Source organism: Phalacrocorax carbo, chromosome 4 (assembly GCF_963921805.1).
Source record: "Phalacrocorax carbo chromosome 4, bPhaCar2.1, whole genome shotgun sequence".
In the NCBI taxonomy this organism is placed as follows: domain Eukaryota; kingdom Metazoa; phylum Chordata; class Aves; order Suliformes; family Phalacrocoracidae; genus Phalacrocorax; species Phalacrocorax carbo.
In genome coordinates this window covers 47430463-47449255 of record NC_087516.1, presented here as the reverse complement: position 1 = coordinate 47449255, position 18793 = coordinate 47430463, and the positions used below count along the sequence as shown (strand labels likewise).

The window sequence follows — 18793 nt, the reverse complement described above, 5'->3', positions numbered from 1 at the left end:
ATAGCATCACACTCCTCCTTTCCCCTTTTTCTTCCTGTGGATTTACAGTAAAGCAGAATTAATAAAGCAAGTGGAAGTCTCAGTAACAGAAGACTTTTGTTTTCGTAACTGACTTTCAAAATGGTATGTAGAAAATCACCCTCTTCAACTTTTCCTGTTATTGTGTATTGAACAGATACAAATATGCAACCACACAGAAACGTTTATTCTCCCAAAATTAGCATCATTACTTTATTTGGTGATTCATTACAATCTGCAAATCCAATAGTCAAAAAAATAAACTAGGCATAATGTTAAAGCATTTTACAAGCAAAATACTTTACTGTTTCCTTTTCAATTTGCATAGGGTGGGATAAGTGTATTGGTTAAAGAATATAATGTACAGAAGAACAAAACCATAGTTCATAAAACTGTACTGAAGAGTGTTATGATCCTGTGAGTGACCAAGTACTTAAACAGCTATAACCATCAATGGAAAACCATACACTTCAACGTTAACAAGGCTGCCTTCCCATGGCCATGATGCATCATGAAGCTGCAAGCCACTGGGCTTCTCTTCTGATATTGTAGATCATCCTACTTTAACGAAATTAAAGAGTTACACAAAGCCAGAATGCATCTACCTATGCTCATTTCTTTTCTACCAGAACAAAGGCCAGAATGGAGAGAGGGAATTTTTTAGAGTCAGCTTCTGAAACCACTTATAGTAATGTCTGTCCCTCATGTTTTCAATGTCATGGAGCTAGCAAGCTTAGAGCTTCATCCACGCAACTCTGTTTATTATTACTGTGCATCCAGGTAAAAAACTGTATTTTTTTCACTGTGTAGCAACAAACTGCAATGAGATCATGCTCCTTTCCCATTGTAACCACATCTCTGTTCCTCCAACTGTATAAATCTGGCTTTAAAGTCTCACAAAACTAAAAAATAGTTGATCTAGGCTGTAATAAAAAAAGAATATTAAATACCTTTGGTAAAAATAGATATATTTAACAAGTTTAGAAAAGCAAATAGTTATATTGTCAAAAGGAGAGTATAAAAATGTACACGATAAAAAATAACAAACAAACAAAAAATCATCAGCCATAGTAGTAATAATAAAGGCGCTGTTCTTTTCAATGTTTGCTTCCTTAGCTCACGTTATTGTCCAGTCTTCTTCCTAAAAGGCAGGAGCTTTACTAGAGCATATGGAAAAATCCAGTCCTTCCTACCAGCATTAGAAAAATTAGGTTTAATTGGGACCAAGACAGTCTGTTGTAACCCAAGCTTATACAACAGAGAACGCTTTGATTTAGAGTACATAGGAGTAGTTGAACACAGAAAGAAAGATTTCAGGTGTTTTCAACCAGAGGCCAGACGTACTGGAGCTGTAGGAGTGAGACAGCCAGCAGGATCAAGTCTCCATGATGTGAGCCTTCTAACTTTATTTTTACTCCTAAATTATAAATCCATGTATTGTCACGAAAATTGTGGGGGACAAAAACAATACATATATTTTAAATCCCTCATTGATGCCTTTCTCCCATCCTTTCACTGGGCCTCCAAACAGAGATGTCGCACAACATATAATCCCAGTTTGGCTTCTCCTCTTTTTAGAGCTCACTGTAAATCTTGAAGATGGAAGATCCCCAAAGCAAACAACTGAGATTACAGAAGGAGATAATGCACAAGCCCCATAATAGAATCAGCCATTGATTGAATGTGCTTTGAAAGAAAACAGCACAATTAAATCATGTTTATCCTTCAGTATTCCCTTTGCACACACAGTCACACTCCTCATGGTGTTCCAAGGGTACATCTGTCAATGATTTATGCAATCCCCGGACGCCAATCCTTGGCTTCAGCTGAAGAACCTGAAGGAGAAGAAGCCAAGCATCAAGAAAACAGCAAGTGCTTCATCACACACCTAGACTATAAACTGCAAACACACTGGATCATAGGAAGCCTACTGAAAAAAACAGGATTTCCTCAGCTGAATTTCTTCATTTATTCCACCCACTAATTATTATTTTTGCTTTTACCTCAAGCCCTTTAAAAAATTGATTATAACATGTTGAACAGATACTTGCTTTTATCAAAGAGGAGAGTCATGCAGATTCATATTTCTACTTATTTTTATTTAAGGGCTGATAGTAGATTTAACCCAATGGAATTATTAGATAATTCTATTGTAAACAGTTTTAGCTATAGATTTATAACCATGGAAATGGACAGATATCTGTTCCTTCATAAAGTTCACATCTTCCACTAGAGAAAGCTGAACAAGGAGGTGTGGTTATGATGTGTCTGAACTGCACCAGTAAACAAATACCTCAGGAATGACTTAATAGTTTCACAGAAAAAATATTTTAACAAGGAAGATATTACTTTTTTATGTAACACCTCATTAAAATTGTAATAATATGTACTAAGTGCAATACCTAAATTTTAAAAATATTAATATTGGTGCATTGCTACAGTAAAAACAAATTCCTTAATTGGCTTTCAGTATTTCCAAACATGTGAATGTAAAAAAAGTGCTTACCTCATGGTATTTTTTGGTGACTTTTGTTGGTACACATTGGCACTCATTGCAACTCTGATGACAACAGGCACAGTTTCCACCACAACGTTTTACCAGAAGACACAATGGCCAGAAGATGGTGTCAGTTCGCTTCAGCTCCTCCCTCAGTGACACTGAGAAGTTGCGAGGAGTACAACTATACAGCCGCACCTCCTCCTTTAGGAGGTTGAGATCAACCACTGCAAAAAGACAAACAAACTGGTGCTTTTCTGATTCGTAATCCAGCTTCACTGGTGGTAAACCAGCTTCAGAAGTGCAGAACCCTTGAGGAAAGTTCATTTTTGTGCAGGTAGTACAGGTTCAGCACACAAGTATAATACTGCAGTTATATGAATACCATGAAACCTAAACAGAATGATCATTGTATAGCACTATTCAATTATTTCATAGCTCTGGCAGAGCTGGTTCAAGTTAAACAAAGCAAGCTTTGGCTACTATATTGCAATAAGTGTTTTCTTAAATCAACCTTTGTTCACGCTCATACTCTGAGCTCCAGTGATGCTACTCTATATTGATTTTGGATTGGAGAAACACACGCACAGCAATTAAGAATCCTGCAAACCTCCGAACACATTTTACATTCATTTGCATAAAGCATTCAAACTTCTTCCCTGCTAAAATTTCCATTATTTCATCTTTGCATGGGTGATATAAGTACAAGAAAGAATCAAACCATTTGTATCTAAGAGGAACTCACTTCTATGGATTAAGAATTTCAAGAAGTTATGTCATCATCAGCGAATACTGTATAGACAACAAATAAGTGTGTATCTATATAACTATTAACAGCTCCATTTTCCCCCTCCTCCTTCACAGCAGCACATATATGAATTACTGTTCCTTCTCTAGGTTTCATTTTCACTTGATGTATCTGAAATAAAATACAGCTCCTCCTTGTAAGCAGCTAACTTGAAGTGCAAGTTAAAGATACAAATGTTTGGCACCAGTTTCTCTATAAACTGTTTTCACTGTATCACGCTAAAGTTTCACTAGACCAATGATTGAACAGCAAGCTCATGAAAAGATCTAAAACAGGGCAAGCTCCTTTAGGTTCACCTTCAGCTGCATAGCCAAGAAATAACATGCCTTGAAAGTGGCAGTTGAGACTGAAAAAAATTGGATTGGTTCAGTGAAAAAAAAAATACTTTTTTTTACTGTGGTGAATGTAATTTCACATGGAGAGGACAAGGGGGAACAGACACAAGTTGCTCTTGGGGAGATTCCCATTGGACACCAGAGGGAAATTTTTCCCAGTGAGGACAGTCACCCATTGGAATAATCTCCTCAGGGAAGTGATTGACTCGGCCACGTTGGACACCTTTAAGATTTGGCTGGACAGGGTGCTGGGCCATCTTGTCTAGACTGTGCTCTTCCTCGAAAGGTTGGACTAGATGATCCCTGAGGTCCCTTCCAACCTGGGATTCTGTGATTCTGTCATTCATTTATTTCAGAAAAGCCAGACTATAATGATCACGATCTGGGACCTTTTGTCTAAACTGTTTCTCTCCAAACCTACCGCCATTAACGAACAGCAGTAATGTCTAAGTCACAGAGGTACTCTATCTGGTAAAAAAAGAAGCAAGGAAAAAGAAAAACCTAGGATAATACGGCTACTGAGATAACTGAAATAGAGATCTTGAACAAAGCAGCGAAGAGCTTTAAACCAACTTGTTTTGAGCTAAATCAAGAAGAAACTAGGGAAAAAAAATCCCAGTGTATTGATATTACTTGACAAATATTGTATAGCTATTGCTAGCAGTTCGTAAATAAAAAGATATAAAATAAAGCTAAAATATGTTCCTGATTTGAATCACCCTCTAGAGAAATACCTTTCTTCCCCTCTACTGACTATGTAAAGAGCCTCTAGAGGTCACCAAGGAGAACTTCAGCCTATCAAAGCAAGAGAATACCTTTCAACTCTATTTAAACACATAAGAAATAAAGATAATTTAGAAGCTGCATTTCTCTAGTAGAAATGCTCACTAGTCCTGTCCCCGGAGCAGATCTTTGGGCAGCAATTTCATTCCATGAGTCTTCAAACATTTCTTTTGCAGATCATATCCATATACTGGGATCCATAAGTAAGGGTTTATTGTTGTGAAAGGTCAGTGAAACACACTGAAGCCCTTTCTCTGCTGGCACTTGACTGCAGTGAATGCCAAGCTGAGGCACTTCATTCCATCACTATCAGGTTAACACAGTCTCCTAAATAAACAATCTGATTTTTAAAAGCAAGGAGTGTGTAATAACTCCAATAAAGTTTCTGATAGGACGCCAGCCTGCCTCCCACACTGCAAGAGCATTCCTTGGAGAAAGCTGAGATGGGAGCAGAGGAAAAGAGACACAAAACTTCCAGGGAGAGATTCACTGTGAGAAATTAGAAATTATTTAAGCTCTTCTGATCAGCTAATAGCTCTAGACTAAGCCATTTAGAGGGTGGACATGCCTACCTCCATTAATCAAGGACTTCTTTCTCCTGTTAGGTTTTCAAACATATAAGTGAACTGTCTGAATGAGGATAAAGTGCTTAAACCACAATGAGAGAAATGCCAGCTCTGCCAGTGCTTTCTACTGGCAGATTTCTACAGAGACTGACATGCTTGGTACAGTAAATTTCAAGAAGCTAAGCTTATGCGTCCTAACACCATTGCTGCTCAGCCCTTCACCATGAGAAACTGAAACGGGGAGTTGGGCACTGATGCCTCTTCCAGCAAGCCCACCAACCAGCAGGAGAGAGATGCCCGTGTGGTGGTGTGCTTCCCCGTCACCTCCTGCCGACTGGCAGCAGTTGAGAAATCCTTTCATTTCCTGATACTAGCTGTGGTTATAGCGTAGAGAAACGGGCAATGCACTAAAAGGTGCACCAAGTGTATAACACATTTTGTCACAAAATTGGAATGAATTTGAACTGAACCCCTCAGACCTGCAGGCCCAAATTTTAAAAAAGTTCTGTGGAAGAACATACAATTATCTCTTGGCAGATAGGTTTTAGTGTGCCTCACTGTTACAGCAGGCTTCAGGAGAGATGAAAAATGTCACGTTTGGTTTCCATGCTTTACAATGTACTAAGGTATATTGCTATTATACCTCACAATGAACCCTTGCCCTACCTTATGTAATTCAATTTCATTAAAAGGTCTGTGGCATATTTATCTATTGCTTATATAATCACTTCTTTGAAGTGTGTGAATGAAGCTGTTATTTTCTCAAAGAGTATCCGTCTGTCCAAAATTTATTTTAGCACACTGTGGACACAAAGTTAGATGAGAGAATGTATATATTCCCTTAAAAGTGTTTACTTAACCACAATAAAAGGTTACGTGGATTTCCCAAGTGCACTGAGTTACAGTACCTGTTATAATGTGAACATTTAAACACTCCTCCAACTTGGCTTCCACTCATGTATCATGTTTGACACAACAATCAAAGTTCTTTTGTCTAGCACTAGCTCAGGAGGAGTGGAAGGCTCTGCAGTAGCACATGAATGGGAAACACTAAAATAAAAATATGGGGATAAGGAAAAAAAGGGAGAAAAAAATGTACATGCAGGTAGGTCTAGAGTACAGTCTATTTCAAAAGTGTGCCTTCACTAGCACACAGAACTGAAGTAATTCATGTTCGCACCAGCCTGAAAGTAACTGTGTTCTGCAACTGGCAATGCAACTGTCTGGCATCTTCTGGGACGTGTATCAAGTACCGTGGGGAACAGTCTTTCCCAACACATTTTTCCAGCTGGGTGCTGCTCTCAAAGTCAATGAAACAAATTAAATTCCGGTTGAGGTACTTGTGTGTGGGCACAGATAGCAGCAGGATGGTTTTCATTCCTAAGCACCTTGGAGATGTTCCTGGGAGTGAAAGTTTCATAGTGGCCCCTACAACAGGATAAGGCTGTTACAAAACCCCAAGTGAGGAGTGTAAAAAAAAAAAAAAGAAAAAAAAAAAAAGGTCATATAACTATGTGAGAAAAGTATCTGCTAAGGACTACGGTTGGATTGTGACTCTCTTGACTCTCTTCTTAAGCAGACTTCAGAATATGGTCTAATGATTATGCATAGATTTCTGCGGGAAGTGATGGAATCGGGTTTTTTTGCACAGCAAAATATATTTTATTTTTAAGTATGTTTAATATTATGAAAGAATTTAGGACTATATTTAGACATCAAAGCCTCTGAACTTGGTGTTTCTTCTTTCCTGGCTAGAAGTTTTTGGAAGCATTTTATCCAGGGAAAACATCAGACACAGAAGTTCTGTGGAATTTAGGTTGTCTAAATATAGTCTTTTTCATATGAATTATTAAGTAGGAGTAGAGGACAATACTCTACATAAAGTAACATACACTTTTAATTACATTTTCATTTAATCTAGATGTAAACGGATGTTTGTCTATGAAAGCAGGAGAGCAATTTAGCTTTTACACTGGAATATTGCAAAAATAAAACTGATCTAATTATAGAATCAAAGAGTTCGAAAAAACCCAAACATTTTAGGGCATGTACTTCTCCCAAACATTTCTTAAAAAGGTTTTTAAATACAGTGAACATACTACTAGAAGGAATAACATTAAAAATAGAAGGGAAAAAAAGGTTTGCTTTCCCCATCTATTCAATAGACCTAACAGTTAATACTATGTCATCTCAACTGGACATATTTTCTGCCTCAGGCTATTACATTACACACTCGGTAATGCAGTCTGAGGGTGGTCTCTTAAAGATAAATGTGGCAATACCATGATATGTTTATTCAGTGGAAAAATCTATTTCAGCATCTAATTAGAAGTCTTTAAAAGATTTACTCTGATAGTTTCTTTCTAAGATATGTCTTGCAGGGAGTTGCTTTTGTCTATATAGATGTTATCCAACCCCTGCATTTTAGTTTATGTAAGGTTTCACAAATTACATTTTGGTTTTCTCCCACTTACTGTACGCTTATGGCATACATTTGGCAAATACTGAATCTCTTTAATTAGGAAAGTGTTAAATGACTATCTGAAAGGCATGGTCCATTGCTGAAAGCTTTTAAAGAGACTTCCTCCTCTTTAACTCTTGATTTTGTTGCTGTGTGCATAGCTGTAGCAATACAGGTAGGGTAGAAGGGTTGATTTTTAGACTCTGATCCAAGAATTAGCTGTCAAAAACTTAAATTTGAGTCATGAAAGGTTTCACTTCCTCCCTTTTCTTGCTGATTGGATGATAATCTAGTTTACATTTGTCAACAGAGGAGTCTATTAACTTATGCTCATATGGTTTCATTTTCATGCTGTATGGTGGGCAAGGAAGGAGGTATTGTCTGCATGCTACCCATCCACATGGAATCCATAAACATGAAATAGTGGGCAGTATCTAGATGCTACGTGGTAGAAAATTCATGAATGTCAAATGTAGATGGAAGGAAATGACTTGCTGAACAAGAAATAGCTCCTCAAGTCTTGAAATACATAAACTGACAACTGCATGATCAAACTTGACATGGACACAGGGATTTCATGAGATATCATGGAAGAGAAACATTTAGCTAATTGGTCTTAATTCATATGGTGTAGAGACCGGAACAATTCTAAGGAACTAAACCAAACATTCACATGACGTAGTAAGTGTAAGAAATTACCTACCCCAAACAAAAAAATAAAGTTTTTGCCCTCCATAAAAAAAGAAACTCACTAAGTTAGAGTACGTCACCCAGCCAAGATGCCCTGCTACTTTTTGGAAATAAAGATCTCCCAGCTTCCCTACACAAAACTACCCTACCTGTTTCTCTGTTTCTGTCCTGTCGTGTCCCCCCCCCCGCCCCCCCCGCCCCTTGTTACTTTATCCTGCTCAATTCCTTTAGGTTTTGAGTTTAGTGATTGTCCTTTTTCAGATAATATAAGGGTAAGAATAGCTAAGAACAATGATCTCTGCTATACTTCTGACGTATTCTAGCTGTATATCTAACAGAATGAAAATTCAAGGTGAAGAATGCTCTTAATTACTGTTTCTTTGTTAAGAAAGCACATCTGTAGAAAGCTGCAAGGCCAGACAGAAGAGAAATTTACCTCTTGATTTCCTCCCATGAATATATGCCTTTCCAAGAAGTTGCCACGTTGGCCTGTACAAATCTTCCAAATCCAGTTGCCACCGATCTGGTTCAAGGTACCGGATAAGTTCTTCCACAGTACTAAATCCAGCAACGGCATTGTTTAATACATCTAACGGTAAAGCTGATGGGGGGAGCAATGATGGGCTAGGTGCTTCTGTGTGGTGCTGCAATCAAAGCCAAGAGAAGAGTACCAGTCAGAGGGTTAATGGATCTGCTTTGATGAAGTGCTGTACTTTATGAAGTTACATAGCTGGGAAAGTTTATAAGTGGCTAGCTTGTTTCCAATGTACAGTTTACCTAATAAGACAAATGACAAGAGTCAAAAAGTACCTAATTATTCTTCAGCGATAAGTGTAAACAAACTTCCACTACACAGTTTTCCCACTTCTTACATTTCTAGCCTTTAAGATAGCATGCCACTATACCTGTTCTTTGAAGAAGTTCAGAGTGACGGACAAGATTTTAGAAACAGAACAGAGTGGTTTGAAAATATGGCCCCATTACAGGCAATTACTGTAACGCTCTAGAAATCTGAGGAATCACATATTTCATGTGCTGCCCTTCCTATGATACCTAGCCACAATCTTTGTCTTCTTGTCTTTCAATGTAAAATACGAACATACCCTAGTACAAAAATAGCAAATATTCCCGCTCTCATCCATAGATGAAAAAAAGCACCAGTTGTGCTTCATACGGTACTAAGAATCATGTTTCTGGTTAAACAATAATTAACAGAGTAATAACAACTACAATTATTTCTCCCTTAGGAAGAAAAAAAAATGTTCCCAAGGATATCAAAAGTACTTCAATAGTGAAATTGAGTACTGAAAAAGTCTATGTACTTTCCTGCAGCACAGATCTCACTGACAAACTCACTGGATCAGGGTTACTCAGTTACAGGCAATTCAAGCAAAGTGAGACTTCTGGGTTTTCTCACTCTACAATCTGTTTAAAAATTATGCATTGATTCGTATTTTCAAAAGAATTAAAAAAGGCAGGAAGGGAAGCCTAAGCTGGAAGCTGCTGCTGCACCACGACAAGTTTCTTTAGGCTTTTCTACAGGCAGACATCACTACAGAGATTATGTCCACAGTACTACACTGGAGCAATTTATCTGGACCATATCAGAAGGATGAAGAAAGATTTTAAATTACTGCTGATTTATGGGATGGGAAGGACAAGAAATCTTGAACTTAAATGAGCAATGCTGCACGCATCACTGCTTTCAAGTGTGGTCCATATAAGATTTAGGGAAAACGTAATCACTGTAAGTACAGTCAGGTTTTGGAAAAGGTTGCCCAGAGAGGCTGTGCAGTATCCATCACTGGAAGCTTTCAATACCTGACTGAATAAAGCCCTGAGCAATGGTGTGACCTCAGAACTGACCCCACCCTGAGCAGTGGGTTAGAGACCTCCTGAGGTCCCTTGCTGAATTTTCCTACAACCCTACAACATATTAAGAATGAAGGACTGAATGTTCCTCCAGTAAGTGAACTAACATGCTTCTAGTCCGTTCCCTGTGCAGTGCCTGTTAGTACTGCACAACATTTACATATTTTTCTATTGATATATTTATTAATATGTCTTTTTATATATCTATATTTACACATACTTAAAAATCCTCACACCATTTAGAGTCAAAATGGCACTCTCAGTACCCTAATGTGAAGTGTATCCATACTGTAATTTTTTCCATCCATAATGTCAGATCAATTTTATTCATTTACCTCTTCAAAATGATCAGAGAAATTGTTGAGAAATGTAACACTTATGCAGGAAAAATTATTTAATAAAACAATCCTTGCAACACTACACACGAAATAGCAGTTTTCAAAAATACATATGCCTGTGATAGCTGTATTTCATACCAGTAATTATATTTTCCTTTCTGTGCTCTCAGTTCTATTAAATATGCAGTTTTGGTTTCAGCTAAATATGTGGTTGAAAGGACAGCAAATGGAAGTAACCACTGTGCCCTTCCCATTTTTTGCTTCAAGGGTTTTTCTCTCTCCATCTTCAAGAAATGCAGTCACTAGAATGATTTGTGTTGCTTTTTAACCGGGAGTCTTGCAAAGATAATACAAAACATAGATCTAGTGTGCTGCTACTTTAACTTTACCATATTGTCATTTTGCTAATCTAGCAGCATTTCCAATAGAGTGAGTGAAGTAGTTTCTTCCCATTCTGGATGAAAGTAGATTTCCGAAGTTAAAATATTTCTTTTTCTCTTCTCTCCACTGGCCCCATTAAAAATAATAATATGTTGATCCATCTATTAGGTTATGATAATAAAGCAACAGATTCTGGTCTATAATTTAAATATTTGCCTTTAGCAAAACATGCTACTCAGCAAGTTTCAAAATAGTGCTGTGACACTATAATTCAGATGGTCAAAAAAATAAATATTCCAAAATTTTTCTTCCTGTTTTTCTCCACAATGATGCATTTGTAACAGTCACATTTCCTGGTTTGAAGGTGTAGGGGTTTACTAAGGTAAAAAACAAAATAAGGATCAAATGGTAGAACTAGTACCTGGGGGTGGGGGGGACACACAACACCCCAAACTTTATCTTTTGTTTCTGGCTGAAGAATTTACTTCAGTGTCTCACTTCTACTGGGATTTTTTTTGTTGCCACTGAAATAGATGGATTCCAGATGAAGATCCATTGGTCTAGAATCTATTTCCACATTCACAACTTAGAACATGCACACTTAGCAATACATATACAGGAACTAACCCATCAATTTATGTTATTCTGGATTCAGCAGGCATTTTCCTGAGTTAAAACATTATGAGGAAATGGTGAATCATTGCGCTTAATGGCAACACAATTAAAGTTGTCATCACTTTCTAATCATTCTTACAGCAAACCAAAGTAGTTGAAACAGCAAAATTGCACAACTTCGAAGATGAACATTTTATAATAAAGTAGTTAAAATACCAAGATTAAGAATGTTTTTCCCAATAACCTCTTAATGTAGTCAATTTAAATGACAGTTAAAATGTACCAAAAATTAAAGATAATTCATATCATAAAGCTATAAATGCCATAATTTATAATGTAATAACCTTCACGAAATCTCAATTCAATAAATTGTTTAATATAAAGAGCAATTCAAATTATATTCTACATTGTTTTCACTTACTTATAGGCACTATTTATTTTACAATTTAAATCTTTTGGACAGAACATCCAGGGCAGCATAAATGGTACTCCTTCCCTTCAATAAAATTATGTCTTGGAATTTTATATCATCTATAATTTCACTTAGTATTCTCAAAGTTTTTCCGGTGTTCTACAGGCAATGTCTACAACTGCAGTAAGGTTTTAGTCTCAGAGAAGATAACAGAAATTACTTAATGCAAGAAATTAAAACTCCATTTCATTGACAGGAAATACCTTTTAGAACAAGCAAATACAAAACTTCAGCATAACTCTGAAACGTAGCATCACAACTGCAACTTCAAAATGCTGGAATGTTCTTTCAGTGGAACTTTGCCTCACTTTACAGCAAGTCCCTCACTTCTATTGTAACTCCTTCCAATTAAATAATGTCAGATAAAAAGCCATGTGCCTAGAATTTAATCCACATCTCTCTCAACATTCCTGCTCTGACCCTTGCCTCCCCCTGAATGCCTGACACAAACTGAGGTTGTCAAGCCACACTCTGTGCAGTGCGATGACACCAGTACTCCGTAGGTCTCAGAGATGCAATTTCACTCCAGAAGAGTGATGTGAAAGCCTCACAGGAGGACCACCAATAAGCTCTAGCTGTTTTGCTGCACAATGTTGATGGAGACAATAAAGATGACTTTACAGTGAAGTAACTATCTGTCAACTCTACATCTATTCTATAGCTGGCATCACCTAACTTACTCTGTAGAACTATATCATGTCTCCCCTAACAGGTCAGGTAGCACATAATCAACCTTTCATATAACAAACATCTCTTTATCTGACAGGGGAGACATAACCCAAGACAGCAGACCCTTGCTTAGGTATAGCAGCTACCCAAAATAGCTTTCCTGATGGAGATCACTTACTGGGAAGTGTTGTTCTCCAAGGTTTTCTACAATAAATACTAATCAATAGTAAACACTTTCTCTGTCATAGCAGCACATCCTTGATTAATACCATGTTTTAGGCTTGACATCACCTTTTTTATTCTTTTGCCTGAGCATGAATAATTTCTGTCAAGACAGATTTGAAAAACACATCAACAAGGTCTGTATTTTAATGTGATTCCTCTAATAAACAAAACAGTCTGTGGCTTTTGTTTCTGTGCCCAGGAAACAATTTCAATTTACCTTAATAAGAATAAATGTGTTTAAAACCAAGATAGAGCCAAACAGTTGCATCTTTATGGTTAGTTAAATTATTTAGGATGAAAACCAGGGCAGAAAACAGGGCTTCTGCTGCCCTGTTGAATAGCCAAGAATGACAATTAGTTTTGGATGAAACAGAATTGTCATTAGGTCATTAGACAGACCTATATTGTATTTTTGTATGCGTACTTCACTCTATCAAAACAAGTACCTTATAGAAATCCCCTAAGGAGTTTACAAGCATAAAAGACAGGCAAATAGGACCAAATTTAGGCAACAGTTTAAGATATGGGCTTGGAAAAAAGGAAGGTAATAATACAAAGACTAACTTCACAAAACTATCCAGCCATGAAGATTATATACAACAGTACCCCAGAAGAAACTTAGGGAGTAAAATGCATTTCAGGGTGCTCATAATGTTAGTTGTGCCCTATTAAAGGAGTCAAAGCTACTCCATCTAGCCTCTTTCTCAAAGGGGAAAGGGTAGGACACTTATCAATAGAATATGAAGGCGACCATCAGCGAAGCAGTAAATCTGAACAAAAACTGTAACAAATGATTTTGAAATTAGCTAGTTGAAGCTCAAACCTAAAAGATGATTTAGTATGTAGCCTAACTTGAAGACTGTGATTAACTTCTTGTTCTGACACATATTTCCTGTATGATCCTGAGCAGAGTATTTAGGCCACAGCTTCATGGAGTAAAGCATCTGGCAGTAGCACTGCCTTGCTATGCCAGCATGACTATGTATGTGGCTGCATTATAAACAAGAAGTAATCGTTCTGAAAAAGAATATCTCTCAGTTCCTTTTTTCTTTAACCACAATATTATTCACAGCACAGACCTCCAACAGCTAAGCCATCACAACCAAAAGCACAGTGGCCACTAACACAAACTTTTTTAGATTTACTCTGGCACCAGGAATTTCATAGCATGGAGGTTTGTAACACAGCCTTATCAAATCTGTAAAATGAACTTAAATGCAATTCCTTGATCTCACAAGTTCTGTGAGAGAATGAATACAATAAACATTTATTAGATGCTTATTATTGGTTTATCTGAAGCATCCAGAAGTATTTTAGATAGACTGTATGTTATAACCTTTCCTGTTCTGCCACTATCCATCTGTTCTTCACTTGCACTGAACCTGCTCCAAAAATAATTCAGAACAGCATTCACCTACAATCTACACAAGACCAGCTCTTAAGCACCATCATGATCGAAGCAAAACCTTCCTTTTGCTCCTATCTCATAGGATAGGACTGTCAAGGTACTGGCACTAGCCTTTTCCAGTTAAAAGAGGGGCAAGAAGTAATTTTGTTCGTTTGCTGCAGCTCAGGTGAGGAAGTTCATGTTTAATAATGCAATCACTGAGTTCAGACTGGAACAACAAAAACAAGTTAATCAAATACTTGGCATGACAGGACATTTAGAAGTAGTGAATAATAATAATTCCTTCCCCACAAAAGGAAACCTCATCTTTTTCATTTCTTTTCTGAAGAAAACATTGTCAAACAGTTTCTCAGTGAAAATCCATTTGTAAGTTGGCGGAGTTTGGAGAAACTATTAAACATCTGTATGGTTTAATCAGGCTAGAAGGGACTGTGTAACAAAGAAAACCTCAGAGGAACCTCCCCTCCTCTGAAAACCAACTAGGATCAGTACTTTGAAAGAAGTAACGTATTTCTTCTAATGAAATAGCCTCACAGCTTTTTTATTATTATTATTATTATGTAGGAACACTCCAAGTCCTGCTTAGATTTAGAGATATGCTTTTGAAACTAATAGTACAAGCACATTCTTGTAACACAATAAAGCCTGTTTTCTTCATTTATAATCAGAGGTAGCCCTCCTATTAGCACCATTAGATGCTATGAAGGAGGGCAGATATCCAACTTTTTCCAAGTTTGCCCTGAGGGCATAGAAGCTTCTTGGCATAACAATAGCTCTTTCTTTTCTCCCGTAAGTACATGCAGTAATAACTGTGAAAAGCCTCTAGACCTACCTGAAAAAGCACAAACTTTTATTTGCTCGATTGTATGCAGTACACAAAACGAAATCCATTTGTGAAAGTCTGTCACCTGTAAAGACATCTCTGTGCAACATTAACCTGCACCAGTGCTATGCAAAATATTAGCCCTGTTCAAGTAGCAATGTAGAAGAAAGTGGAGATCATCTGTAGCTGGGCCAGGCACAACCACTGAAGCAGAGAAATCCAGTTCCAGGATCATCCTCTTGTACCTCCAGCAAAGGAATGAAAAAAAGAAGGAGCAAAGGCAGATAATTCAGGCTGCCAAAGTGAGGGAATAAGGCAAGGATGAAGGGAATGTTTACTTCCAGAGATGGAAGCCAGGAAGGCCAGTGCAGTTCCCATCCACTGCAGCGCTACTTCTTTAGCTGAAGTCACTGTCACAGCAGTGAGGACAGTTGCATGAGAGACGACACAGCAGCTTCAGGGCTGCTAAGTAGGTAGCCTGGTAAATTAAGCTCCAGTGGCACTGAAGTAAACATGCATCTCGTTCAGCTATCCTCACTTCAGGGATGTAACTTCTGCTAGTCGAATGACATACAGGTAGGGGTACCAATCCTCCCCACTTTAATCAGCTACTGCACATGAAATCCAGAATGCACAATGACAGCCTCTTCTTTCCTTACTGAGCCTCTAGCTCTCTGCCTTTCACAGGCTCCCTAAATGTTCTGCTCTTAACAGTGCTACAACTGCTTATCAAACACTTGTCCAGCCTCTCTTTATATGCATGCAGGGCTTTCCTTTTTATCTCACTGAGGACTTTATTGCTGAGTATCCATGCTCTTGCACCAATATACGTCTTAAAGCCAGACAGAGATTGCTTTCCAGACTCTGCATCAGTATTTTTGTTATGGCACTTTACGCATTGCTTCCCAAATTACGCATAATTTCTACCCTCCTTTCTGTAACCACCAACAGGAGAAAGGTCACAAGGGTAAGTGAATGTGTTTGTGCCTTTCTGTCTTTGCCTGTCACAGGTGTGAATAAAAGAATAAAGATGCTTAAAAGTAGTGTAGGGAGCAGCTTACCATTTCCTCAGGTTAAAGTTTTGAGATGAAAATCTATTTTCTTAAAAGTTTGAAATATTCCCCCAAACAGAGTTTCTGTGCAGTCCACAGAGAAGGGCTGGAATCCTAATTGTGCTGGAAACAACACGGAGATGCTCTCAAGGAAATTAGCAGCATAAAAATAGCCCAGGATAGCACTAATCATTAGCGTTCTCCTGGCAAATTGCAGCTTTTGCCTGAAGCCTGTGCACCCTGACACCCTTTGAAATTCACACTTGTGAACAAGCCACTCTTATGAAGACAAAGATGACATTTATCTAGAGCAAGTTCATAAAATCCCAGAGGATGGCATTAATGGCAATAACTTCTGGAAGCCATTTAAAAAAAAACAAAAAAACCAAAACAAAACACCAAACTTTAGTGATTTGGTTAATTCTCTCAATAAATTAGTGATCTATAATCACATATGTGTACACAGAATCACAGACTGGTAGGGGTTGGAAGGGGCCTCTGGAGATTACCTTGTCCAACCCCCCTTCTTGAGCAGGGACACCTACAGCAGGAGGCACAGGAATGCGTCCAGGCGGGTTTTGAATGTCTCCAGGGAAGGAGACTCCACAGCCTCCCTGGGCAGCCTGTGCCGCTGCTCTGGCACCCTCACAGGAAAGAAGTTTTTCCTCATATTCAGGTGGAAATTCCTGTGTTCCAACTTGTGCCCATTGCCCCTTGTCCTGTCGTTGGGCACCACTGAAAAGAGTCTGGCCCAATCCTCCTGACACCCACCCTTCAGATATCTATAAGCATTAACAAGATCCCCCCCTCAGTCTTCTCTTTTCCATACTGAACAAACCCAGGACCCTCAGCCTCTCATAAGAGATGCTCCAGTCCCTTGGTTATCTTCATAGCTCTCTGCTCCACATATATGTATGTGTATATACGTATGAGAATACATTTTGCTTTTTCCTGTGATCACATGTATCAGCAATAATCCACACTACCTCACTTTAAAGGCAAAAAGGAGAAAACTAATGCTCACATCACTGTATTGTATGGAAGACTTTATTGTCAATACACTTCATCATAGTAGTTGTAGCATTTTCTATTCCTAGGAAATATATACACAGAGAACTATCTTTACAGTTGCATGGAATTATGGATTTTTTTCTGTCATCTGGCAAGCCTCACTGAAGCAGCGCACAATACTGCATCAGAATTTAATAAGCACTGCAGAATTACTAAATTTCTCTCTTTCGTCCTCTACTGAAAGTATTTGTTTTTCTACAAAATGATCCCATGATTCTTGTACTCTTTTGGGCAAAAGCTTTCATTCACTGATTTATTCTTTTGCTTAATTAAGGAAGGAAGAGGTACAAAGAATTCTGCTGGAACGCTGCGTCGCCAGCATCTCTGGCAACTGCAGAGGTCTCAAACCACGAAGCGTATAACCCCTGCAAACCCTAGATTCTGTACAGCTTGGAGATTGAGCCTGCTAGCTGCAAGAAGTCAAGCTTTGATGCCTTTCTACCTTTGCCATCGGTTTTTTACTACATTTGCATACATTACGAATTTGCGGCCATACTGCAGAATGACAAGATTCTAGATAGAAGACTGAAGGAAATGCAAGACCTCTCATGACGTGGACATATTATGACTCAGTAGCCAAACACCCAGCCTTATGCTGAAAGTGTGTCCTGATGCACTGAGCTGAATGGGGATCATTTAAAAACAAACACTTAGTCTGTAATAAATCAGGTCTAATAGTATAAAACAGCTATGGCATAGAGTATCTCCATGGCATAAAAAATTTCAAAGTGACATCAGTATGTCAGTTTTCATCGTAAGTTCCTCTCTCAAATAACTTGTCTTTTATGTTGTTTTCAGATTACTGTAGATATGCAAACTGATTTTCGGTCTATAATCCCTGGGTTTTGGATCCTATAAAGTATACTAGTAGAAGAGTAATAGCTAAACCATAACTACTTGCTAACCCGAAATTTTTAGTGAGCATTACCTTCTTGTTTATGTATCTCTCTCCTCTAAATGAGACTTTAACCAAAATTTACAGTGAGCTCTCCCCGCTCCATAAAAGTATATGTATTTATGCCATAAGAAAAGGTCTACCTTTTGTACGCTAGTAACAACTGCAAAATATTTTTATTTCTGAACTTCAGAGAAATTTGCATTATAACATTCTCAAACCAAACACGCAATACATTTAAAACTAACTAGACATTTATTTACCTCTTGCACGTGCACATAGACGGACTACAACTGCAACTTAAACAGTTAAAACCCAGTAGACAGTTTTCTTTCTTGTATTATTTGAACACTTAAAAAAAGATTTAGTCTAATTCAGACTACAGGCAATACTAATATCTATATACACATTTTAAAGAGTCAAAGTGTGTGTGTGCATTTATATAAAGTACCTGCTGAAAACAGACTGTGTATAGGTAAAACAAAGCCCCAAAATAATTTACTGAAGTACAGTTTCTCTCACCCCAATCTCATAAAATCTTTGTTTGGAGAAATTCCTGCAATATGTCTTTGACTTGCAGGATAGTGCTAAAACAAGCAAAAAACCCCAACATCTAAGACACCATCATCTCCAAGTCTGACAGCATTGTTTCATATATTTACAGAAGTGTCTGCCCTGGTTTCAGCTGGGATAGAGTTAATTTTCTTCATAGTAGCTAGCGTGGGGCTGTGTTTTGGATTTGTGCTGGAAACAGTGGTGACAATGCAGAGGTGTTTTAGTTGTTGCTAAGCAGCGCTTACACTGGTCAAGGACT

At 37.9% G+C, this 18793-nt stretch overlaps 1 protein-coding gene across 1 annotated transcript in view; it reads right to left on the bottom strand.

Annotated features, from left to right (window-relative positions):
• Window positions 1–202: 202 nt before the first annotated feature.
• Window positions 203–18793, bottom strand: part of PDGFC (platelet derived growth factor C) — a 138159-nt gene continuing 119568 nt past the window's right edge. Inside the window, exons 4-6 of the mRNA XM_064449817.1 lie at window positions 8595–8802; window positions 2525–2742; window positions 203–1853 (exon numbers count right to left, since the gene is read on the bottom strand). Coding sequence (XP_064305887.1) covers window positions 1737–1853; window positions 2525–2742; window positions 8595–8802 — 543 coding nt within the window. The 3' untranslated portion in view covers window positions 203–1736. The remainder of the gene's footprint in view (window positions 1854–2524; window positions 2743–8594; window positions 8803–18793) is intronic.